The 25,554-nt window shown below is 40.1% G+C and overlaps 1 protein-coding gene across 7 annotated transcripts in view; it reads left to right on the forward strand.

Annotated features, from left to right (window-relative positions):
• Positions 1-25,554, forward strand: part of WWOX (WW domain containing oxidoreductase) — a 537,552-nt gene that overhangs the window by 209,850 nt on the left and 302,148 nt on the right. Inside the window, exon 9 of one of the 7 annotated variants that reach the window (XM_064459628.1) lies at positions 14,311-14,340. The exons of the other annotated variants lie outside the window; for them this stretch is intronic. Coding sequence (XP_064315698.1) covers positions 14,311-14,325 — 15 coding nt within the window. The 3' untranslated portion in view covers positions 14,326-14,340. Of the gene's footprint in view, positions 1-14,310; positions 14,341-25,554 lie in introns of those variants that run through there. 7 annotated transcript variants of the gene reach the window in all.

A 25,554-nucleotide genomic window follows, 5' to 3' on the forward strand; every position in this document is an offset into this window, starting at 1 on the left:
GAAAACGGAGTTGTTAACTGCTGCATTAAACCTTTGTATCCACTGAAGTGCCCTTCACCAACTATCTGCACATTACTAAAATCCTTCACACTTTTTTATGGTCAGATTCAGCCGCTCTTAGTTGAGCTGAGAAGCACCATATGCTTGAGGTAACCTCTTTAAAGCAGTTGCCAGTGGGACTACTTTTGTAAATGCTCACCAATGTGAGCAGAGGTTACACAATCTCACCCATGGTGAATAATAATGTCAAAGAGCCATTAACGGTGCGGAGTGACAAAGTGTGGAGAGATCCATCAGCTCATCCTGTGTTTAATGAAACAGAAATGAACATCGTATTGCCCTTGTTTTCTGTCAGATTTTCCAGGTCTCCATGAGGCTTATTAATCTTAGGGTGTAATGGAAAATGTGTTGCTATGTTACATACTACAGCAGCCTTTGCGCTCGAAGGATTGAGGGCATTATTAGTCTTTGTCTTATTTACATACTGTACTTGGGTGCTCGCTGCCATCACTGCACTTAGAGCACAGTGGAGAGTGCAGTTATAAAATGCTCGTGGATTTCTGAAGTGTGTGCTAATGCATGCGACCAGATGGCTGCATGGTAAGTCATTTTAACCTGAAGTAATGATCAGAAACCCTCTTTTGAGAAACACTGGCAGCACACGCTACAGTCCTTGGGAATTTACTGTTATAAAACGTACAAAATAAGAAGAGTTGCTTGATACCACGTTTTAGTGCACCCCAAAATGAATGCTTCCACACTTGTGAGAGAGAGCTTTCAGGTTCTCAGAAACAGAAGGTACAAAATGAATGGGTAAATGGTATTACTGTCAGATACTGGTTTCAATAAGTATATCATAAACTTTCTCTATTACTTTTATTTCTTAAATTTAAGGGCCAGTTTCAAATAAGCTCTGGCAAAAACAATATTGTGTTTACACTTGAGAACTAGTTAATGTCATTCTCTGTTAGCTAGAGGCAAAAAAAAAAAAAAAGGAAAGCTGTTACTCCTGTTAGCAAATATCCTAACTTTCAGGGACGGATGAGTAATCCAAGTTGGACCATGTGATGATACCATCATTTAGTAGATACCATTGTGGTGAGATTCTTGCGCCTTATTTTCAGCATGTATGGCCCATTATACTGACCGGGATCTTTGTACAGATTCAGCTTCGCTAGGGATGAAAACCACTGCAAAATGATGCTTCTGTTAGTCGGAACATTTATCACATCTCTGAATAATATCTTATATTGTAAAAATAATGAGGTTATAAGGATATTTTTATTATTATTTATTGATAACACAGTGACATTGCAGCTTTTTTGACTCGTGCAGCTTTGGAAATTCATGACATTAAAGAGAAATATGGTGTGTTTATTAGAAGTAGTGGAAATACTTGCCTTTGGTATATTCATTATGTAAGCAATGATTTTTCTCTGGTTTTTTGCCTTGTATTTTACAGCAGACTCTGTTTATCAGCCAGGTATGTGTTAATAAAAGTTTTGTAAAGAATTAGCTGTGTGTAGACATTGCAGCAGTGCTTCTCAAATGTTCCCAAAGTCATTTAGGTTTGGTTAGAGCCTGCTCAAGGCTTCCCAGCGGTGCACGCAAAAAAACAAGGCTGCAAGCCCCTCTTCTTCTGTGAAGGACAGGTACAAAGAGGGCTTGGGCTGGGGCGAGACTTGCAGAGTGCTGGGCTTGCTTGCTCCTGCTGATCCGGGATGGGGTGGGAGAGGAGCTATTGGTAACAGAGGTGTGCTGGGACCGCCCCCAGGTCGCTCTGCCCAGTGGATCCACCATCGCTTCACCGGGATCCTCTGTCCCATGTGTCCTCGTGCAGTGCCAGCAGCGGTGGTGGCTGGCTTTTGAGTGCTGCAAATCAGTGGCAGAAGGAAGGTTTTGGTGTCCTCAGCTGGCTGCTGCTGCGTGCAGTTGTGTGGCACTGGCCGGGATGCTACTTCTGCAGAACAGCTCGGTTTTTTTCTGCCTGGAGTTCTGTTCCTTTCCTTCAGCACGCAGTACAATTATGAAGTAATTTGCATAACGTGTACACTTTGCCAAATTTTGAAAATTGCCATGTTTGAAAAGGAATTGCTGCCATTCACAGTGCCACACTGATTAATCACAATTAGGGACAAAATACAGCATTTTTATTAAGCTTCCAGCCAGCGGGAAAATTAGCACTTCCTGCAGTGATGAGAGTAATTCCATGAGTGAGAATTCCCATTTAAAATGTGGTACTTCTGGGCCAGTTTAGAAATAATTTTCACACTTTTGAAAATACTCTCATAGCTATATGGAAGTTGCCTAAAAGTCCATTGCTGTTACATTTGCATACTGACAGCATCCTGTTAGGAGTTAATTACGTGGGTTTTTTCATATGTTCCTGATGTGGTTCCAGGTTAGATAAACGCTGACGTAATACCATCGCAGTTTGAAAGATGCACATACCTGTCTGCATATTTTACTGGCAGTCATCTAAAGGCCAAATCTTAGACTAACAGTCTCTAAGTTTTGGGGACCTCTTTGCAGCTTCCTCAGCCTGTCCTTGTTTTGGCTAGAACGAGCGTCAGTGCGGGCTCCCGCAGAGCGGCGGCAGGACAGCGCAGCCCTTTCCTTTGCCAGCGGTAGAAGTAACTGATGGCAAGGCTTTTACAGCAAGTGAATATATTTGAAGAAAGAGAGTAAATTATTCCAGCATGGCAGGTACCACCGTATTTTCAGCGACCCCAGAACTGTTCACACATCAGAGGTAGGTTGTCAGATAAATACTCCCAGGTTACTGGCAGGGCAGGGAATCGCTTTCATTCTCTTGTCACGCTGACTGTTCAGTTATTCCCTACAAAACTGAATACAAAATGACATCTTAGCTGCTATCTCGAGTTCACAATTTCTGTCTTGCAGCCTACCTCTCCCAGGAAAGTCTCTAAATGGCTGTGCCAAAATAGAGTTTTTAGCAATCGGACTGCATTTCCCCCTGTTTTATCTGGTATGGAGTGACTACTAATTGAGAAATAAAGTAAGTGAGAATGACCCTTTTGGCTGGTGATTGTGGCTTTTACCTGGGAAGTGGGCCACTGGGGTTTCAGTACCTGCTTCAGTGAAACTTTAATTACTTGCAGAAAGTGGAATTGTATGAAGGAGAGAAGCGAGCGGCCCTCAGCCTCTGCATAGCTATCAACCAGCGATAGGCGATGCGCTCCAATCCCCCCGGCAGAGAAGGGAATTAAACCAGGTTACTCCCACAACACAAGCAAGAGGAAGACGCATCCGACAGAATTGTGAATCTAACCTTGTTTTCTGCTGCTCTTCCGTACAAGAGCCCCAGCCACAACGTTTTGTTACGAATTATGTCGAGGCTTTTTTCTAACAAATTAAACACTATCAGGGAAATCTATTTCATCATCAAACATCAAAAAAATCGAGGGTTTTAAAAAAGTTGTTTTATGAGAACCAACATTTTATTTGATTATCTTGAATCAGCTAAAACAAACTCAGTATGCTTCTAATCTTGCCAGTGAATTTAGGTGTAGGTAGTTTGTACTGTATAATTTATATTCTGTGCAACACTAACACATCACATTACTTAAAATGTAAATGTATTTGTAAATATGCACACACATATCATATATGTTTATATTATTTTAGATTTATGGACAATATATAGAAGTCTTGTTACAATAAAATCTACAAAATTACTAACAGATTTCTGTTGAACTGTGGCCAGATGTGGCAACCTCTTAGGAGTGTCCCTTTTCTTCATCATTGTCTCTATGCTGCTTAGTGTTAAAAATCTAGGTTTTCTCCCCTTTTTAAAAAACAAGCGCATTATCATAATTTGTTTGAAATAATGTGTTTAAGTTATCAATATGTGATATATTCCAGCACTCATGAAAGTAAGATTTCTAGATAAACACCGATAGAAATATTTTTAACCGTGTAAAAAAAATCAATTTTCATAAGGTTACATCTTTTTACTTCTCTGTATATACAAAGAATATATTAAAAGAGAGATTAAATTTTACTCTGCAGAGTGAAATGCAAACAGAAAATTATTTTTCATTTTTCAGTGCAAGCCATGGATTATCATTTATTTATGAGACTTTTTTTAATCTAGAATATATGGAAATCTTTTCTTGAAGCACAATGTAATATTGAATTGGGAATGTTGTCTGACAGTTTTCTTCTTGCAGTTGCACAGAATGATTCTACTGTATGAATTTTTTAAAGAGGCTTCAATATACTCTGCGTTTGAAAGGGAGGAAGTAATCAGAGTAATCTTGAAGGATCTTATAAATGCATCTCCTCCATCCCCTCGTTCTTCAGACAAACTTCTGCAGAAAAGACCAGGCTGTAACAAATTTTAACATCAAGGGAAACGTCCAGGTGTTTTTCACTTGTCCCAGGATGTATCTGCATGCAAGAGTTCATTGCTGTGGCCAAAACACCGACTCACTCATTTCTAGTGCTTTTTCATTCTCCTAAGGGCATTACTCTAACATAATCAGTACAGAGGGCTGGATTTTAATCAGAGTGTGAATCTGGTGGTGAATGGGTCCAGCCTTTAAAGGGTTTATTACTTTTTGTCTGAGAATGTGTGGTGGGAGTCAAGTTAAAAAGCTGCTTTACCCCCCAAAAGTTTCTATCCCTCATGATAGAACTATCTTTTTTCTTTTTGCAGTTGAGTGTAACTTCCCTTGTTTTCAGAGGAAATTATCTTAAGAGCTACTGAGGTAGCTGTCCTCTTCCAGTATTTCAAGTCTGTAGGTGCATAATCGGAAGGATCCTCAACAAATGTTAAATAGCATGTCCAGCTATTACAGCAGATTTGTGGCTGGTATGAAACATGTCTTGGAAGCTGTAGTTTGTATCAGAGACCAGAGGTCAGCCAGTTGCACTTGTTTTCCTAAAAACCCTGGTGTAAAACAGGCCCTGTGAAATGTGGACAGGTAGTCAAAGCGAAGGACAGAACAAAAGATGCAAAAATAATGTCTTTATTGCAAATAAAATGATCAACAACAGAGTCAACATTTCTGGTATTCGTAAATTATAGTGACAGAAAAAATGTAATGCTAACCTATTCATTTAGGTTAATACGAATTTTACATTAAGATGCTTACAGTTTTTATATATTAAAAGAGTCCTTAGAGAGAAATGAAGCCAATTAAGGAGAAATAAAGACCTGTGTGTCTTTCTGTACATATACCTTCATCTAAATGCAGTTGTGTAAACAACAGAAATTCAAGGTATTTATGCACCACTTGCTGTTTCTTTTCCCTTCTTCAACAATTACCTGTACGCTAGTGATTATCATTTGAGTATCCTAAGGAGGAAATAACTAATCTTTTTGCTGCAGAGGAATACTGTGACAGAAAATAGTTTTATCTGAATTTGTTTAATGCCTAATACAGTGATGGCCAGGTAATAAACAAAGTATTTTGTATTAATTTCAAGCAGATATTCTGCTTTCATCTTCAGCCTTCTATTGTATTCCATTGTACTGAACTGAGGAATCAGTTCTGCCAGTCTCTATTCTTTGTCAGTATTTTTATATTGTTTGTATCACTGGAGCAACTAGAAGTTGTATTTGGGACCAGATCCTAAATCAGTGAGAACAGGGAGAACTTCTTACAGGAAAGAATATGGGAATATTCCTTATAAAAGAAATAAAAGCTTTTACGTGTTGACTTTAAACTTTCTAGGGAAGCTAATTTTCATGTAGGTTCCACCTAAGCCAGTTTCTTCCCTCCAACCATGGCCAATGCCATATGCCTCAAAAAAGGAGAGTGTAATGTAATCTACATCCTTGTCTTCGTTTCTTCTAGAGTGTAACTTAAGCTGTAAAGCATGCAATAACATGAAGTATGAGAACTGGGTCTGCTGAACTAAACCGTGTTCGATAAGCATAATCGCTTTACAGGAAGGAGACATGGTGTCTCTCAAGGTTCCTCTGTGCTGGTGAGATCCTACCCCTGTCTCCTGCAGCCCGCTCCGGGTCGATGAAGGGACACGATGCTCTGGCTTTGACTCGGCTCATTGCCTTTGCAGAGCTGACCTGGCAGCCACCTGGCACTGACAGGCAGCAGCCCGCTGGCCCTGAACCAAGCGCGGGCGCGCAGTGCGTTGGGGTTTTGTTGCAATACCGCAAAACGCGGAGGCGCCATTCCCTCCCCCGTCCCACGCACACCGCCCTCGCGGCACGCTGGCTAACGCAGGTAGTCTGCAGAGCTCTGAGAGAAGGGTGGGGACGAAGGTTTTGCGGTGTCTACGCAGACGTTATGTCAGGCTGGTTTTCAGTTTTTGTCTGGAGAAACCACCAAAACTGTACCACAGAATCACAGACTGGTGGGGGTTGGGAAGGGACCTCTGGAGATCACCTCATCCGACCCCCCTGCCTGAGCAGGCACCCCCAGAGCAGGGGCACAGGGCCGCGTCCAGGCGGGGGGTGAATGTCCCCAGGGAAGGGACCCCACAGCCTCCCTGGGCAGCCTGTGCCCCTGCTCTGGCACCCGCACAGGGAAGGGGTTTATTCTCATATTGAGGTGGAACCCAAACTGGGTTTTGGCAGCTCTGCTCTGACCTTATCACAACCATGTTGTTTTACCATTACATGAGATAAAATATGGAATTTGGATTGCAGGTTCAAAAGAAGTCTGCAAAAATCAACCGTACTTAAGAAAGTATATCAAATTTAGAAAGAGTCTAATAGCAAAAGTCACAGTATGTTAAACATAGATAATTATGGAGGTCCTTCTAATGTTCAAGGTGGGCATTTAATATCAACACATCCTGATACGTTTGACATTCTGGTCAGAGTAAGAAAGAGCTATTTGTAAAAAGTTACATATGGTCATCTGAACTAATTGCTAAACCGACACTACGTTAATTGGATAATTAAAGATTGCGAACATGTGGCTATTGTATTCCTTGGGCATTAAGCCAACAATTTCTGTGGCTGGGAATGTGTCTGTTAACATAATTCACAATTCATCTGCTATATCCTTCTTCTTCGGAATAAATAAGCAACATGGGTCTTAAATTTAGATTAGAAAAACTTGTAACTGGTATTTTTAAATTGAGTTTTAAAGCACATTTATGATTTCCATTGCGTTTATGTTTTAGCACTTTTGATGGTGGCAGCTTTGATTTTTTTAGCATCCATCTCACAAATTAATAGTATTGATTTTTGTTTTAGATTTATTGTTAGCATTTTGGAAAGTGTTCTGTAATTGTAGATACTTTGTAACATGAGACCTAGTGCTCCCTGGTTTATTTTGAAGAGGATGAGTGTTGGCACACAGTTTGAAGAACTTTGTAATAGCAGTAAATTGTCTGTGTGGTTTACCTTTACCTATCAAGGTTATTTGTCAGAAAAATTATGTCTGATAAGTGGGATTCATTTCAGTGGGTGACAGACTAACTTCACAAATCCCTATACCAACTGGTTGCTTTTGTGTGTGTGTGAAGTTTTGGTTATTATTTTTCTTGTTCTTAATTTGAAAGTAAAATCTGTGGTCTCACAATGACCTTAAAGTGACTGACCCCTAAATCTAATCACTCCAGACTCTGTTGAAAATTGACAAATATGTCAAATTTACCTTTGACTATCAAAACATTTTAAAAATATTTCATTTGCTAGAAGCAGTAGTAATTCTTAAGTTAGTAGTTATCGTTCCAGTGTGATTTGGTCTTACTGCTTTGTTGATATCCATACTGTGAGTTTATAGCAATATGTAATCTTCTCATCTTATTCTGAATTATCAATTTTGTAAGAGTAAAAAAATTCAGTTTTACATTCTGGATGAGCAACTTATTGATTGGTTTAGTGTGAGCAAAATGGTCACAAATGGTCAATACATGGTCAAAAGGGTGTCAGAGGCGTATAAAAAATAGATCTATAGATTTTATTTGCATGTTTGTTGACTTAAATATGCTTGCTTTCTTTTTGCCTTTCTATTTTTTTTTTCAAGTTAGTTGAAACAATTATTTTAATGACAGGAACTCAAAGTCACTGAGGAGAAAGAGCTATAGGATTACTTCTTATCCAAACAAATGACCATAATTACACTTTGTTTGTATGCACTGGTTTTAACCAGAAAAATGTATCATTCTTCCAAATTTTCACTAGGTTCAGGTAAAAATTGTCATTAGAAGATATAGTTACCTACGTTATTATTTTCCCTGGATAGGATTTTTTTTAAATACAAATTTCTACAGCACTGTTTATTGTACACCTGTGTCTGTGTTCGTATCCAACCCAATACAAGAGTCTCACATTTGTGTCAAAACCACTGCAGTATCATGTGCACTCCCACCATATTATCTGTTACATCGCCACAGTGATGTCGAAATAACTAATGAAGATAAACTTGTCCAGACAAAAGCATGAGAGACACTCTGAATTACCTGAAAATGCAAATTACGTCTAGAAAGGTCAAGGGAAAAGAAAGTATTTCTGTAGATGGAATTCTATCCAAACGTCGTTGGATGCTGCTACCTGAGTACCTTGTGTTTGGAATGAGAAATTACGTTGAGTCATTTGTCTAAGCAATTGGTGCTGCATTAGAGATCGGTTGACTGAGATATAGAGTGTATTTTACTCTTTGTTATGAAAACTATCAAGACATTTCAAGAAAGAAAATCCTTGGCAGTGTGTTGTGGGTATATCTGAATAACTGATGACAGATACAATGTACTTCACACACACAAAAAAATCAGATTTACTGAGATACTTAAATTTTGTTAAAGTAAAAGAGCCCACAGAGTTGGCAGACAGTAGCAGTACCTAGTTCTATGAAAGAGCACAAAACGCTAACCCTGCAGGTGGCCTGAACAAAATGTGCTGTGGCATACTCATTTCTAGTAAGCGAGCAAGGACTGGTTATGCTTTTGAGTAAAGCTGTCAGATTTGGGGCCTCATTCATCACCATTCCGAATAACAGGCTGTTCATTGACATCTTTCAGAGTGGGAGAGATAGGGAAGAAAAGTGAGGATGCCCTGTGATAACCAAGGAAGTCTGCAGAAACCTAGAAGGCAGAGGGAAATCGGTATACATTTTTGGTTTTTGATTAAGTTGTCTCTTCAGTTTCAGCACCAAAGTGTGGTCTGAAATTTGTCTTGCACTGGTGAAGCTCCATCCCTAAGCAACGTGTACAGCCCAGAGGCTTATTGTGCACAACAGCACACGTGTATGAGGCAGATTTTGTAAGTCTAAATGTTTCAGATACTTTGTTTGTTCGCTACTGCTTGAATGCAGTTCAGCAGCTGACCCAGCAAGGGGAGCTGTAGATTAGTGTGGACAGTTCTGTGGCTTCATAAACCAGAAATTCTCAAATAACAGCATTTTTCTTGAGGATCTGTTTTACTAAATTTCTGAATTTTCACAGTAATTTCAAGGGAGGGTTCCATAAAATACTTGTCTGCAGGTTGTGTGAGAGCTGTTTATTCTCTCCCAGCCCACCCACCCTCCTCCCAGGCTTAAAATGTTTATAAAGCTGTGCTAGTTTTGTCTAATATTAAAACAGCATCAATATCTCTATGTGTGATATTAGTTCATCTGGTCCTGGATAATCTGGTACAGGAGTCAATGAACTTAATGCAGTATTGGTAATCCAAAAGGGTTTGAGTTAAGTGTTTTTGACATGCAGAATCAAGAGTCAAGGGCAAAGCAGACTTTAAATATTCCTTCAGCACAGTCTGGTAGGGATGTAATTGAATACCTCAGGTAAAGCATCTTATCAGAACTAAAGCTGGTTAGTGTCTCATCACCAAACAGGGAGGTGCTGTGTGTCTTCTCCACACAAGTGCTCTTTTGACATTGTTGAAAGTCCTTTGAGGTGTCAGTTCACACTGGAAATTCTGTCAGGGATGCATTTGCACATTATAGGATAAATTCTACTTCATCCCAGTTGCTCCACGGCATGGTTGTCATTCTAGCATTTTGGTAGTTAATGCCAAAGCAGCTAAAGGATTATGAGAAGTTGCACAAAAAGGAATCAGGAAAGCAATAAATATTGCATGTTTGTGTTGTTAATGTGATATAAATCCTCACAGTAAAATAGAGAAATGTTTCCGCTCAGACTAGAATTATAGATCATATGTTCCTTTAAGAGGCATACGGAGAGGGTTTAGTGAAAAGACATGTATTGGGAGACTAAACTGCCAGAAATTTTCTATCACAATCTATCTCTGGGGTTGAAAAGAATTGTGCAGAGGAAGAAGTCTGAGCATAAACAATGTGTTCAAATGTCTGTGAACAGACGAAGTTTTATGACTGATTTTGCTGTCTTACAGCTGCATTATGGGTATTGCGATACCTGATATTTTTATTAGACAGCAGCCCCTGTAGCCATGCAGGCAGGGGCAATTCTCGTTGCAAATAAAGGCCCTCCCACCTGTGAATGCCAATAGCATCTTGGGCAGGTAGAGGGCTCAGGCACGGTATTCAAAAACAAAGGGTTCAGAAGAGAGATGGAGGTTTTACACTCTGGTTTGTATTTTTTCAGTTGTATTTCTAAGTGTATTGACAGATGAAGGCGTTGTCATTTCATCCTTTAATTTGCATATTTTCCTTCGTTACTGGTACTCCGTAAGACTTTAGTGTGCATTTTGTTAAAGCAAAACTTACTAGGGTGTTAGCTATATTTTCCATCTATAAAATACTTACATATTTTGTGGGAGATGCAAAATAATTATAAATTTGAATCAAAATTTTGCTATTGTTACATGAGGGGAAAAAAAAAAAAAAAGAAAAAAAAAAGGCTAATTCCCGTAAGCATTATCTATTTGGACGTTTACTTGGAGAGATAATTTCTTACATTCTGGGGGCACTGGAGGCTGAAGAAAGACAACTCTCAGGACTGTGAAACGTAGAACCTTCTCCTGTTTGAAATGATAAAATATCCGAAGTTGGTGAAAGGAGTGTTTTAAACTTAGAAATATTATTTAGTGTGTCAAAAAGGGTACCAGCAATGTTATAGTTAATTCTGCTTTAATTATAAGAAAACATGAGCTGTGGGGCCAAATGGTAACCACAGTTGGTAGGAGGCTTGTGTGGGGTATTTATTACAAAAGAATTGTCTCAACTTAAGGAGGAGCCTTGCTTCGCTATGGTTTGATTTGTATCCACTTTATACCTGCTTTTCCTCCCTTGTTTTAGAAAGGAACAAGAGCTGGCTTTAAAGTCAGAACACAAGAGCTGAGAACAACCACATAAAGTGACTCACTGTCTCCCTTCGTCTCTCTCCCCTCAGCGACCCCAAGGACGTTTTGCCATTTAGAAAACTTTTAATGACATCTCATTTCATTTACACTCACTGCGGTGTGAGCTCCTTGTCCCCCTCCTCCGCTACCACAGTTCGCTCACAGAATAAAGACACGCTTTTAAAATGAAGATTTCTTTATTGTGGTTGTAGTTTTGAGTTTCAGTTATTATCTTTTTCAGTACTTTTCCCTTTTTTATCTGTGTGTGCTAAATGTTTCAATGATATATTTTTCAGGAGCATAAAATAAAAGAAAAAAGTTCCTTGTAGCAAGAGCTGTATTTCACAGTAATATAGTGTATAAAGTAGTTTAAAAATAATATCCTTAACATCTAGTATTCACGGAAAATGCAGTAGATGTGTTTTAGAAATAAATATTCTCAATTTTAAGTCACCAGACTGATTCCTGAGAATGGTGAATAATTCTGTAGAAGCATTTATTGCAGAGCTCAACCACGCCGCATCATTTACAAGACTCTGGCAAGATGGAAAAAATACAACTCTCAAATGAGCAAATCTCAAGCCAGTAATATTCCCCTTTTTTTTTTTTTCTTTTCATTTTCCTTTCCATTCATAACTGATTCTAAACTTGTGTGAATCTTTCAGAATAACTGTCTTATTGATTGGAAGCAAGTTATAAAATGTCATTATAAGAGTCATTCACTTTTTCTCTCTGATTACTGTAAACAGACACTGATCAGGCAAAATGCTTCTTTTTTTTTTTTCATATATTGTGTGATTTGTTCCTATTATGTATGGAAAACGTCACAGATAGAGAAGGGCATTTATCGTGGGTGATATCTTGTGCTAACACAGCTTAAGATTAAGGATTTTATATTCATGCAAAAGGCAGGGCACTTCTTGGTCTGTGCTGCGTTACAAAACATCTGCCAAAGCCTTTTTCATACCAGTGTAAAATATTCCAAAATATAGGAACTCACTGCCATCAGGAGCCACTAAAATCATTAAGTTTCTTTCTTATATGTGCATTTACATGCATATCTTAAATAAGCTAGAATTCCTGACTAGAAATTACTATTTCCAAAATATATGAACCAGTTTTTATAGGTGGGTGATGCACACACGCTGTTAATAAAAATACACCTGAGGAAGGGTTAAAGCAGCTTAGATTTTTCACTCCTTTGGTAATGAAGGGTCCATTCTACAGCCATCGCTTTCAACGCTTAAACCTTTGTACGCTTGGAGAAGGGTTCTTTGATGTGCCTCTGAATGATGGATGTTCAGAATAAGGAGACCTAAAGAAGTTCGTGCTCTATATCACTACAGGAGTGAAACCAGTAAAATTGGAAGATACACTAAGGAAGCTTGTTTTTGTTGGCAAACTGTTACCCTGAGTAAATCATCAGTGTGATTCGGGTGTAGTTGTATATGAAAATTCCCAGAGGTAATACCAAAGAACTATTGAAAAAGCCGTTTTTCAGTAAACTCCCCAATGCAGTTGTACGCATTCCTGGCAAACTGCAGAGATGCTTGGATTCCTTTGGATATATGCGTGGTTAGAAAGTACTCAGAAAGATGTGGTATGCTGCCTGCAGTAAGCCAAGTGAGAAAGGGTTTCCTGGAAGTAGCAACAGTTGTTGTCTTTACTGTGAATTTCTGTTGTCTTGTCTCATGAGACATCCCACTTCCAACTTCTTAGCAGGTAGATTAGTTCTCTCTAGGTTTCTAACACTAAGGACTCTTCTGTGGCAAGGAGCTTTGGAGAAGCAAAAGCTGCTAGCTTATACAACATCCTTTCTATGAATTGACTGGGCATGAAGAATAGTGTCCAACCTCTTAACTTGTTGGTAAACCTGCTGGCTTTACTCCCTCCACTTTAATTTCAATGGTAACCAGTAGGCCTCCCTAGTTCTCTTGCACCTGGTTCCTGTTGCACCACAGCCAGTAAATGGAGCTGCTTTTTATTAAAGATACTCTTGTTGGAATCAGCTGGGGAAGCCAAATAAAAAAATAAGTGGAAAATATAAAACGAAAGCAAGTAGTGGAGAATTTTCAGTGTGTGTTATTGATTCCCTTGATTGTGAGCCCACAGGAACGCTGACACTCAGTGTACCTAATTGTGATTTTATTGACTATCATTTCTACCTTGTTTATACTGCTAAAGTCTGTTGGTCACTGTGACCGATGGGTTTCACTCATTCCGAGTCTTCCAGCTCTGACCAAATAGTCCTTTGTTCTTTCTGTTCATTTTTTCTTAATACAACATCCTTGCCTCTTCAAGTTTTGTGTGCGCCGTGACCGCTGCTAAAGTGGAAAATAAAAGCCTTGTGGCAATTCCTTAGACTCTAGAGGGACACACGTTTTTAAAAGAGTTGATCTTCATTCCTGGGAAAATTTGATGAGTCGCTTGATGAAATCCTGTCTTAAACATACAGGCAAAGCAAGAGGTAATCAGATATTAGGTGTCAGTAACAACAGATGACTCCTGTGAATGTAGGTCCTGTTAATTTTAGTGTTTTCTCAATTTATACTACTTATTTTTTGTTTATATGTAATATGTGAGCTATTTTTCATGCTTCATCCAATCCGATTACCTGTGTAATGAGCAGCCAGCACAAGTTATAGAACATGGCACCAGTTCTCCAGGTTAGCAACATTTTGATTCTACTTAATTTATAAATTTCCCAGGCCCAGACCAAGATGCCAAATCTAGAGACAGCGCTTAGCCTGTAAATAGGGCTGGATGTCTACGGAGGTTGTAAGATGTGAAGAAACAGGGAAGAGGCATAGGGACAAGAAACATTACAAGTTTTCAGGCATGGATACCACAGTAATGTGCAGGAGATGTGTGTATGCTTGGGTGAGTGGGAATCGCTGTGGGTGCCCCCCCCGGCCTCTGCGGCAGCCCTGTTTTCTCACCTGCCTCTTGCTGAGGCACCTTTCCTGGAAATGCTCTCCTGTCTATGCACTTGCAGAGGTGGAAAAGATATATGGAAATAGTACAGTGCTCTATGGTTTTGTCTGTCTTTCTTTTGTGGTACTTCCCTGACCCAGGGCTGTTCCGTGTCTGTCTTCTTCCTAAAACAGATCCTGACGTTATAATACGCTCCCATGGAGAGAAGAGATGGGAGAGATGTCTATCTTCAGCCTTCTACATGGAGAGAAAAATCTGTCTTATGCAAAGATCCTTTTCCAAGGTCTTCTGCTACCCACAGATCCTGCTGTGGGGGAATTAGAAACCTTGATGTGTGTCATTCCTTTTTTAATCTAGTTGTGTTGTAACAAAAAAAAACCACAACCAAACAAAAAAGGAGTGGTGAGCAATTTACTTTTCAAATAACACAAAAACCATAAGTCAAAAATATTTATGTTTCTCCTCTAGTAATTTTAATTTTCACATTTTTCTGGTGTATTGCATGGCAAGACGTCATTAAGAATTTTATGGTAATGATTACATTAGCCTTACAAACTATTTTCACTAGGCTTTTTTACTGTCACATTTGCTACATAAGCCTAATTTTATGTTATTGCAATGATGTTCCATGGTGTGTTCAAATAATCGATAACAGTACAAGGGTTGTTCCATTGGGATCACATTATATGAGTTTCTAATATACAATATATGCTTTGATGTATACATGGAGTGTTTGCTGGTTTCCCCCCTCTTCTTAAATACAGAAATTTCTACTTGTGTTTATTCCCCTCGTCAGCATACTTTATCATATCAAAGCCTTTACAGACAGCGTAGAACTACTGAGTTATGTTTGGGTCATGTTTTGCAGTGTGCCCTTTAATACTGTAGCTTTAGAAATGCAATTTTCAGCCTCTGCTTATTAGAATATGATAAAGTATTCCTGGTCTATGTCCAGCTCCACTAATCTCCAGACTACACTTCATGAATTAGGCATGAAGATTTTAGTCAATGTGCTTTCAAAGACCAATGTTTAGGGAATCATGGATTTTCTACAAGCTGAGGGAGAAATCTATAATAGGAAGAACTGATTTTCAAACACCATATTCTGTAGAAGAAATGACCAGTTCTGGCTCGGAAACAGAAAACATTTCCTTTTAGAATACTCAAGAACTGGTTAAAAATGTACTGTATGTTTAAACTTATAAAAGGAGTAGCTTTTTAAAATGTGCTGTAAGTGCTGTATAGTGTATAGAGGCTCATACATATTAGATACCACGTAGACACCTCCCGAAGTGTGGGTTAAAAAACAAGCCACACTAAAGTTGAATCAGTTCAGCAGCATTAACCTGCTCACTGATGGGCGTTCGTCTGCTTTACCTGTGTACCGTTCGTGCGCAGCAGATCCTGCTGGTGTGAGGTCTGACACGGGGAAAGTAGAGGTGTTGCAAGTTGGAACATTTAACAGAGTTTAAATTCTGGCCTGCTGCTTTCATTTTCTCTGAAGGCCAGGTCCGAGTTAAAGAAAGTCATACAGAAAAATATACATTCATAATGCCATCCAGTCTGACCCCTAGGTGTCCACTCGCGGCCTTAATTATCTTTTGTTTCTCGTCAAGACTCATCATCTTGATTTTTGTGGCTCAAAGATGATTCATGAGCTAGTCATCTTGAGGGAGACCTGTAAGCAATCACTCAGGCTTGAGAGAACTGTAAACAACATTCACCTCACTGGGAAATGTCACCTGTTGGTATACTACATAGCTTGACTTTAATATTGATTTTTTTTTTTAAGAGAAAGGGGGCTATCAAGGCAGTATTAGTTCAGTCAGTGACTTTTTTATAGAAAAGACTAGTAGGACTATGTAAGTCAAACTTTGCAGTGTTTTCACAGATCTCTCCTAGAGCATAATGTGTAACCCGTGTCTTAGGAAAATGCAGCACTGTTACACAGTCCTATAGTGGATATATTTCTTGCAGAGCAATTACTTACAGAGTAAATAAGAAGGTACCCTTTCCACTTTTTATGGCATGGGTCTATACTAATGAGTGTTGATAGTGTCTAGCACCTTGTAGTTACTACTGAAATTATACTAAGAATTAATAAAGTGATGTTTAGTCATTGAAGAATTAAAGGACAATTGTAACTTATCTGGATGCAGATGGGAATCTTTATGCCTGAAGGAGATGGCCCTGTATAATGAATCCCATCATCCCTGTCCCCTTCCCCCAAGACAGACATGTTTTGAGATGGAGGGGAGAGGATATGTCAGTGCGTTCACAGTATTTTTCCTGCTTTTGGTAAATCATAAGTAACATGACATGCTGACATTGCTTTTGTTTGCTTGTAGTTTTTAAAATATTTATTGTTTCTTGGAAGGGAAAAATTTTTTCCATCCTGTGAGGCAGCCATGTGTGTAGTATTATTTTCTGCATGTAATACCTATTGCATGTACATGCGCACATACACATATATTCATCTCCACTACTGTGCTGGTTTTGGCTGAGGTAGAGTTAATTTTCCTCAGAGTAGCTAGTGTGGAGCTGTGGTTTGGATTTGTGCTGGAAACAGTGTTGACAATACAGGGATGTTTTAGTTTCTGCCGAGCAGGGCTTACACAGAGCCAAGGCATTTCTGCCCCTCACCCCACCCATTGGGAGGGGACACAGCTGGGACAGTGACCTCAACTGACCCAGGGGTGTCCCACACCACATGGTGTCAGGCTCAGCACATAGAGCTGGGGGGAGAAGGAGGAAGGGGGGCATGTTTGGAGTGATGGTGTTTGTCTTCCCAAGTCCCTGTTACATGTGATGGAGCCCTGCTGCCCTGGGGATGGCTGAGCACCTGCTTGCCTGTGGGAAGGAGGGAATGGATTCCTTGTTTTGCTTTGCTTGCGTGCGCGGCTTTTGCTTTACCTCATAAACTGTCTTTATCTCAACCCACGAGTTTTCTCAATTTTACTCTTCCGATTCAATCCCCCATCCCAGCGGTGGGGAGTGAGCGAGTGGCTGGGTGGGGGTTGGTTGCTGACTGGGGTTAAACCACAACAGCTACCCATGTGATACATGTACCTAGGAAAAAAGTCTAAATGCTGGCTTTTATGTTTTTCTTTCCCAAAATATTGAATATATTATCTCTGGTAAAACTGATTCTCAACCACACATTATGTAGTTGAGGGCAATCCCAGGAAACATAGAAATCTATGTCTCTGATTTGCAGGCTATTGACTACATTGGTAATTCTTTAGATTGGAGCAATATACAACATCACACAAGAGCTTTGTGCTCTTTTTCAGCACCACAACAGCATCCCTAAAAGGAAAATGAGACCTATAGCTGAATATAAATTATGCCGAATGTTGAACACCAACTTGTATCCTTCTGTATTCCCTATAAAGTCAAGCAGAACGATAAGCAGGATAGTAGCAATCAGTGTTAGCCCTGGCTGGTGACCGTCAGAACGGTGGTAGAAAACTGCCAGCAAGCCCCAGGTTGTGGAAGAGTCTTTCCATAGCTTGCAGCTGTGATGACCAGGGCTGGGGAACAGGCACCCCTGAAATTTACTTTAGCGATGAAGCATCTACATTGAACAGGCTGTCTGGAAAAAGTTTGCTGTTGGTGGAATGAGTTACACTGCATGTACGTCCTCCGCGAATGACAGACCAAACCCCATCCTCTTGTTCTACCATTTCCCTGTACTCTGCAGCCTGGAATCAGCCGGTCCAAAGGTTGTGGTACAGGCCCTTCCTTGACATCTGTGTAACCAGGAAGCAGGGAAAAGTAGAGCAGTAAACCGAAATCCTCAATTCACAGACCTCGTAATGCAGGAGTGTGTAAGGGTTTAATGTAAAGCAGGGGAGGGTATTAATACACCAATAAGAATAGGTTGAAAAAGTTGTGTTGAAATTTGGAGATTGGAATAACAATTAGCACTGGTTCTTTCTTTGGAAAGAACAAAAGATTGAGGTATCTGTATAATCATGGTTTCATTACCTGTTTATTTTCTCTGTGGAAAAGTAGAGACAGATGAGATTAATAGCAGGAGTATTAGACTATGCAGATCTCAGCTTTTGAGTACACTGCTGTGTTTAAAATGCCATGCTCTGCTTTGCTATGTCATTCAGTAGTTTTCTTAGAAAAAACATTCTATGTTTCGTTTTGCTATATAAATGTGCAGCATCAGCCAAACATCAGTTAAGACAGAGAGAGAGCCTATTAGGAGGCTGTCTTTCAGCCACTGGGAAATTTAGAGTTTTAGTTTTACATTGTACCATGAAAGTTGGTGCTGTTTTCTAAAACTTGTTATTAACTTGATAACCCGTTTCTAAAATTTGTCCAAATAACACGTTAGCATAGCTGGAAGGGTGTGAAGGTCTATTTGATAGTTCCGTCAGCTAAAGTGGAAAGCTGAGAAAGTAGTCGTCTGCTAGTCTTTGACTTCTTTGTGGTGCTTTCAGTGTTCTTTGGAAAACAGAAGGAGCAGGTATACCTAAATTATTAGATACTAGGCTATCAAATAAATGGTTAGGCACTTGGAGCTACAGAGAAGCACCTCATGATTTTCAAAACAAAATCCAAGCAGCCGAGGAAGGTAAGCCACGGCACTGTGCGCATGCTTTTGAAAATTCCAGTAGGCCCATAGCTTCCTTTCCAAGTTTCTAAACTCCTTTGAAAACACCGTCAGTGATGCCTAAAGCCCAAGCGTCTTGAAAGCCTAATTCTGAATTTAAAAATTAAGTTCCCAAATCTTAGCAAATTTCAGCGGTATTCACACTTCCAGCTGCCTGAGTCACTTTTGAAAAGGAGATACGTGCTTCTGAGTTGCACATTTTTCTAACAGCACTTTCTTAGCCTGGGCTTGCATTTGGCCCCAGGGGAACAGCAAGGAGGGAGAACAGGGACGCTTTGTTCTAGATTTCCAAAACTAAAATATTATTTGCTCAGCTAAATTGCACATACAATTTACCTGCCTAATGTTGAAACCTGATTCATTTGATTGCATACGTAACAGGAGTAAATATTCTTGCATGAGATTGTTTTGACAGGGTTTTTTGAATGACACATTAGGTGTGCTAAGGTTCCTCACTGAGTTTTACTATATGGTCTTAAATGATTACCTAAACTAACTCTGTCGTAACATTTTTAGCCCTTCAAGGGTCATTGTTTCCTCTCCATTTTTAAATCCTTTTTAGGTACACTATAGATACTCTTAATAAAACTGCATTTCTCAATGGGTTCTGGAGATTAGAATCTCAGATTACTCTAGTTTTTCTATATATATTGCAGGAAGTTACTGTGGTATATGGTTGGCAAATGTTGGCATTGTATTGTCTTTTCCTGCATTTGTGGGCAATAATGGATTGCAGAGCATCTTACAGGTTTTTTATTTTGCCAAAATCCATACTGGTTAGACATATGCCTATAATTCACATTTTTGTAACTATCATTAGAACTCCTGCTGATGATTAATAGACTGAAACTTTTAGGACTGGGTCTTAAAGGGTGCTTATCTAGAAATCCTTATGGAAGGACAAATAATAAATTGCTTTTTAACATTTGTATTTATAGCAAATATTAGTGTGCTCATCTGTTTTCTGACTGAAACGGGATAGTGATTCTAAGACTACAGGAGGAAAACAGAGGCAAAACTGTAATCCTACTGAAGGGAAGGGGGAGTTGGTCACTACTGGGCCACCAGCCCTGTGTATTTGGAGACAGCGAACTAGTCCTAATGCTCTCGTCATGTCAGATTTTAAGCAGTAGTTGCGCATCCCAACCTTATCTTCAAAGGAGGGGATTCAGGATACCTGTAGATCAAGGTAGTTATTTTTATCATTAGTGCAAAATTTACTAGTAAACTTGTATGTTACCTGAATGATCATATGTATTTTTGTTTGTTGTTTGTTTTCCATTTGGTCCTGTTATTTGTTACAGAAGCCTTATTATATTCTCCGTGTTCTTCTTCACATTTCTCTGGATAAGTCTGAGATTCCTACATCCCTGCTGTGCTGCTGTAACGATATGCTGCTTTCAGGATCTTAGCCCAAACCAGCATATCTTAATCTGGTTCCAGAACCAATATGAAACAACATTTTTTACACCAGCATTTTGGGGTTTTTATGATTTAAATTAATTGTTTTCTTTGGCATGAAAATACAAAATGACCGTCAAACAGCAGCCAAGTACAGTTTAGTAGGAGAAGAAGCTGAAGCAAGCAAATTTATGACAGAAAGAATATTGAAACTGGATTGGCAACCTTGGTTTTCCCTTATGGCAATTATTCAAATTGTTTTCAGAATACACCTTAGTTACAGAATATATTCTTAAACTTATCTTTTAAAGCTCAGATGTACAATAATATAAAGATGTGACCTCGTACCCAGAAAGGTTTTTGGGGAGCTAAGTCTTTGCTAGCAGGTGCATATGAATCTTGGCTCTGAAATATTCACTGAATTTGAGATTGTTTGCCAAGCTAATAACATGCTAGTTGTCCGGTTAGATCCTTTATAATGTGAAAACTATGATCCAGTTAACATTACCTTATGACTACACAGGGATAAATAAAACCCATCATTTTTCTGTGTTAACTTTAAACAAAATACAATTCTTCTGTAATTGTATTTATATGATATTGAATTTTACCTTTCTGTCTCTGATAAATGCTGTCAAATCACAATTGTTTTGGATCATCATCCCAAAAACTCTATTGTGCTTATGGTTCTATTTATTTTAGGACTTTATCCTAAATGAGCAGAGCTTGTTAGGTCTGAAAAGACCCACACGCGCGCACACACACTCTCACGCCCCTCCATAGGCCCAGAGCTGTGAGTTAACAGTTGGCACAGTAGGGCAAGAATTGAAAATACAGAGTTTTTAAACACAGTGTAAAAGGTCACCATTTTCAACACCACAGAATTAAATATGGAGAGATATAATTTTTATTTTTGTAATGTATTACCTGACTTTAGTGATATTTGGCTTATTTATGCTGAACTGGTCATGTTAGAGCTTTTTTTGGCCAGTCTGTCCCCCACTGAGACTTCAACTCCCTGTTATCACAAGAAAAACTTCCTCCTTTTTTAAAGCAGATATTTTTTGTCATCAATCCTGTTTGATTCAGTCCAACACAAGTTTGAGCAAGCCACGTATCCTCTCACTAGGATCAGTTTTACCCACGAAGTATAGATTGAAATACCTGTGTGCGTCAATTTGACAAAGAGACCAGAGGAGGTATCTTTGCTAGAACTGCATTACAGCTGACAGATTCGTCCCCCCACCTGCAGGTATTGACTGAGCGTGTGGAGGGTCTTGCATTGCTTCAGCTACAGTCTTGGCTTTGCTGTGGCATTACTGGTGTGTGAGTGCGTCATCTTCTCCCATGGACCAGCTGGGGATATACACTTCAAGTTTGTGTTTCTTATTTGGAAAATGTGCATCTTAGGAGGCATTGGAAAGAGCTGGAAGCAGAGCTGAGCTAACAAACTGGCGAGGATAGATGATTGGTAGGAAGAAGCAGATTTGAATGTGCTCTTTGAATCCCCCTTCCTACTGCAGAAACCTCTGAGTACTTTGGGAGAGATCACTGGGAACAGCCCACGTGGAATGTGGACTTCTTCAGTGGAGAGATCTCTGTGTGATACCGGCAGAGCTCTTGCAGGTCGGAGCTTCTGCATGTCAGGCTTTCTAAAGCTGCCACTGTCGTTGTCTTTGTCAAACAAAATGCAGCGCCATCCCTCTCTGCTAAGACATGCCAGGAAGGGAAATGTTTTTTTTCTCAGTTGCAATTTAGAAGCATGAGGTAAAGCAAAAAGACCATGAGATTCCAAATTTGGAGACTGGCACCAGATAGCTAGAAATAAAAAAATGGGGGGGTGTGTGTGGGAAATCTATCCAGTAGATAAATGTGGGGCCCCATCTGTACATAGATATACTATTGTACTTGTTAGCAGACAAAAGGGAAAAGAAATTGGAGCAAATAAGATATTCCCTCAGTGAGAAAGCGTGAGGAAAAGCCTGGCCTGGAAGATTCCTGACACTTCTATTTAGTTACCTGGTAGTCCACTGTGCTTTAGGACCAAGGGTTATGATTGTGATTTCCCTTTTAGTATGTAAAATTAGGACTTTCTTTCACCTGTGTAGGAACCCATCCCTCAAAACTACAATCTACTGTTAAGATTATCCTTTCTCAAAGGAAAATTACTTTAATTACAGTATATTGGCTTACTAGACCAATTTTACCTATAAATCTTTTTTCAGCAATACAATATCCAGCCATCTTTGTCAAGGCTTTATTCTGTAAATTAAGTTCTATTTCTGTTACAGGCTTTATAATAACAGTACATGACCTGCGCTGGCAAGAGCTTACTAGAACATAGGTTAAATGTATTTTAAAGCTCAGATGCAAAAGGTAAAAAAATACACAAGCATATTTCGTCTTGCAAATGAACAAAGATCATTTGACATATTCAAAAACTATGAGTTTTCCTATGGATCATTTGTATCTAAATCCTGAAATCGTGAATATGCATTTCAGCCTTTCTATGTACCGACAGGGGCAAAAGCAGTGATACACCTTTCTTATATAAACTTCTAAAAGGCTGAATTATCAAATGTAGTGCAGGTGATATGCTTGTATCACAAAGGAGATAAGACTTATGGGTTTAAATCTATTTTTAAATTTTAATATTTTTACCACAATTGCATGAGTCACATGCCATTTCATTCTTGACTGTGTGTGATAACCATGAAAGCCATGAGAGTCTGGCTCCATGACTCTGCAAGGACGCGGGTAGCACAATTAGCAAATGATTCCTAGCAGTTGGACAATTTCTCTTGATGGAGAAAAATTATCTGCAATATTTTCAGCCCAGAAATAAGTTGAATGCAGCTTATGGTATCAAGTTATCTGGCAGAGGCAAGTGAAACAGGATTGTGAAAGTTTCCTAAACCATGGCCATGCTGAATACACTGACAGAACTAAGCAAACATGAAGTCATCCTAATTACTGATGAGCAAAGGGATATTTTGCACTGAATTTCCTCCTTTTTTTTTTTTTTTTTTTTTTTTAGTGCAGGATGCTATTGTTGTAGTTCAGAAAGCCCCAGGCAGCTTAGAAATCAGGCAAAAATCAATAGCCCACTTGTTGAAGATAAGTGAATTAGCTTGTGTTGAATGTAACTGAGTACCTGAACACTTCAGTGAGCAGCCTTTGTTTTGTGAGAAAAGAGATTTGTGAGGTTTCTCTTCCAAGGGCTGTGGTGGTGCACATCTCAGGTTAATCAAGCTGAGTAAGAGGGAGTTGACCACTTACATAGGGAAATAATCTGTGAATTTTCTTTCTCTCTGTCTTGTTCCTATCTGCTCACCGAGCAGATTTCCATGTATTTCAAAGCTGATGATGAATTTCACAGAATAATTTTAGTGAGCAATAACAAAGGGGACCAGAAGAAGTAGTATTATACAGCAATTTGCCATGGACCAAATCCAAAATTTCTTTCCTGCTCTGTGTGGGCCTGGGATCTATTTCCTTTCACAGACATTACGTCTCTGGGAAGCTCACCTCAGGTGTCTGTGTGCTGAGAGAAGAGATGCTTCTGTCCCGTGTTGTCAGCACTTGGTATACAGACCATTTCTAATTCCCCTACCCCGAGACAGCAACCCTCTTCCCCGCTCCAAAGGGCTCCTGCTGGCCACCGCTGACACAGAGGATGGGCAGCGCCTGCTTCCCGGCCAGCTGCTCTGCACTGCTCTGCAGCCTGAGAAGGAGCTCAAATCTCTTCCCAATGCAACCACTTCAACACCGACTTCTGTGTTAATCAAACCTGTCACTAAGATGGTGTTGTCCCAGTCAAGCTGTTTCCAAGTCTCTGGCCTGCCTCCAGAAGTGGGAGAGAAATGCAAAAATGTTCTTGTCCCAACTTTACAACTCCCTGACCCTTCAGCAAGTCTCCAGCTCAGCCTTAACAAGACCGGGTGGTGGCAGGACTCCTTGAAGTGCTGCCTGGACATCCATGGCCCTGGAGGCCATATAAGCAGCAGGAGATGGCCTTACCTTTTGTTGAGAACTCATGTAATTTCTTTGTGAATAATTGATTAGAGAGACCTGAAGGCAGTCACATGGGATGCATTTCTTGCTAGGGCATCGATCCTCCTGTGAACTGCAGCGCCAGTGCTGAGGAGGAGGCCCAGCCAGTCAGACCCATCTCTGGCCACGGCATTCCCGTCCCATCCCATACTCTCTGAGCAGGTCAAAACCATCCTGCTCAGCTTCAGAGAGTTAATAGCAAAATAGTCACCTGGGCACTTTAAACATGGGGTTAGAGAAGTTTAGATCTCAAACCAGTTGACTTTTATTCATTTTTTAAATGTTATTTATTTGGCATCAATCTCATGAGCTTTTAAGACATCCCTCATGGCTTTTAGCTGCAGAGCTGGCAGGGCAGACCCACCAGTTCTTGTAGGTGGCTGTTTTTTTAAAGCGGTAACCTACTCCATTACTGCTTTGGGCAGTGATCTGCCTCACCCAAGCATCCTGAAATGCAGGAACTTTTTTTCCACCTGTGCTCACCAGCCATGTAAGCAGAGGCTCCAAAGCACAAATGACGATGAATCTACCCTTTTCAGGCCTGACCATGTTGGCAAGTCTGGCAATGCCGGTGATACATCGCCTCGTCCCATTTTCCTTAGACATGCCATAAGGGCTGGGAAGCAAAGAGCTTAAATGTTGTCCGCACTGGCTTGTTTTCAGCTAAATAAATCAGGTCTGCAGTTCCTCCTACATGGTACAAAGGAGGAATCCTTAAACAGTTCCTTAAACTAAAGATGGGGTTTGCTAGTTTAGCATTCCTTAGCTGTGGGACTTTTGACAGCTTGAGACTTCAGCCGGAGAGCTGGTATCAGAAACATGAAACTCTTGTCAGTGATGATGCCTGGGAAGCGTCTCAGATGTGGCCTGCCCTCCACTGTGCATCCCACGGCAGCAGCGCAGGGCAGGGCAGGAGCTGAGCCTCACCTCCTCTCTCTCCTGCCCTGGATTCACTTTTGCGGCCAGCCCGGTGGCTCAGGCTGGGCACCTGTAGGTACCTGTTCCTGCATCCCCGACCGCTGTAGAGACCGAGCAGGATTTCTCCTGTAATTACTTCTCCCAGCTGCTGGGGACACTGTGACATCAGGTTTCACGGTGGCCAGGACGCCTTGTTGCCTTCCCACCCTGCTTGTCTTACGGTTTTCCTGAAGCTGGTGCAGGTAACACCTGTGTTTGGTGGAGAGAGCGGCCTGGCACAGAGAAGGCAGGGATGGGGGGACTGCAGGAGGATGGGATGTGGAGAACTAACCAGGGATTGTGGAGGGTCATCAGCTGAGGCTTCTCCTATCTGTTCCAGAAAAATTATGTTCCTGCATCATTCCCCAAACTGTTCTTC

The sequence above is a fragment of the Phalacrocorax carbo genome, chromosome 8 (genome assembly GCF_963921805.1).
Source record: "Phalacrocorax carbo chromosome 8, bPhaCar2.1, whole genome shotgun sequence".
Classification (NCBI taxonomy): Eukaryota; Metazoa; Chordata; class Aves; order Suliformes; family Phalacrocoracidae; genus Phalacrocorax; species Phalacrocorax carbo.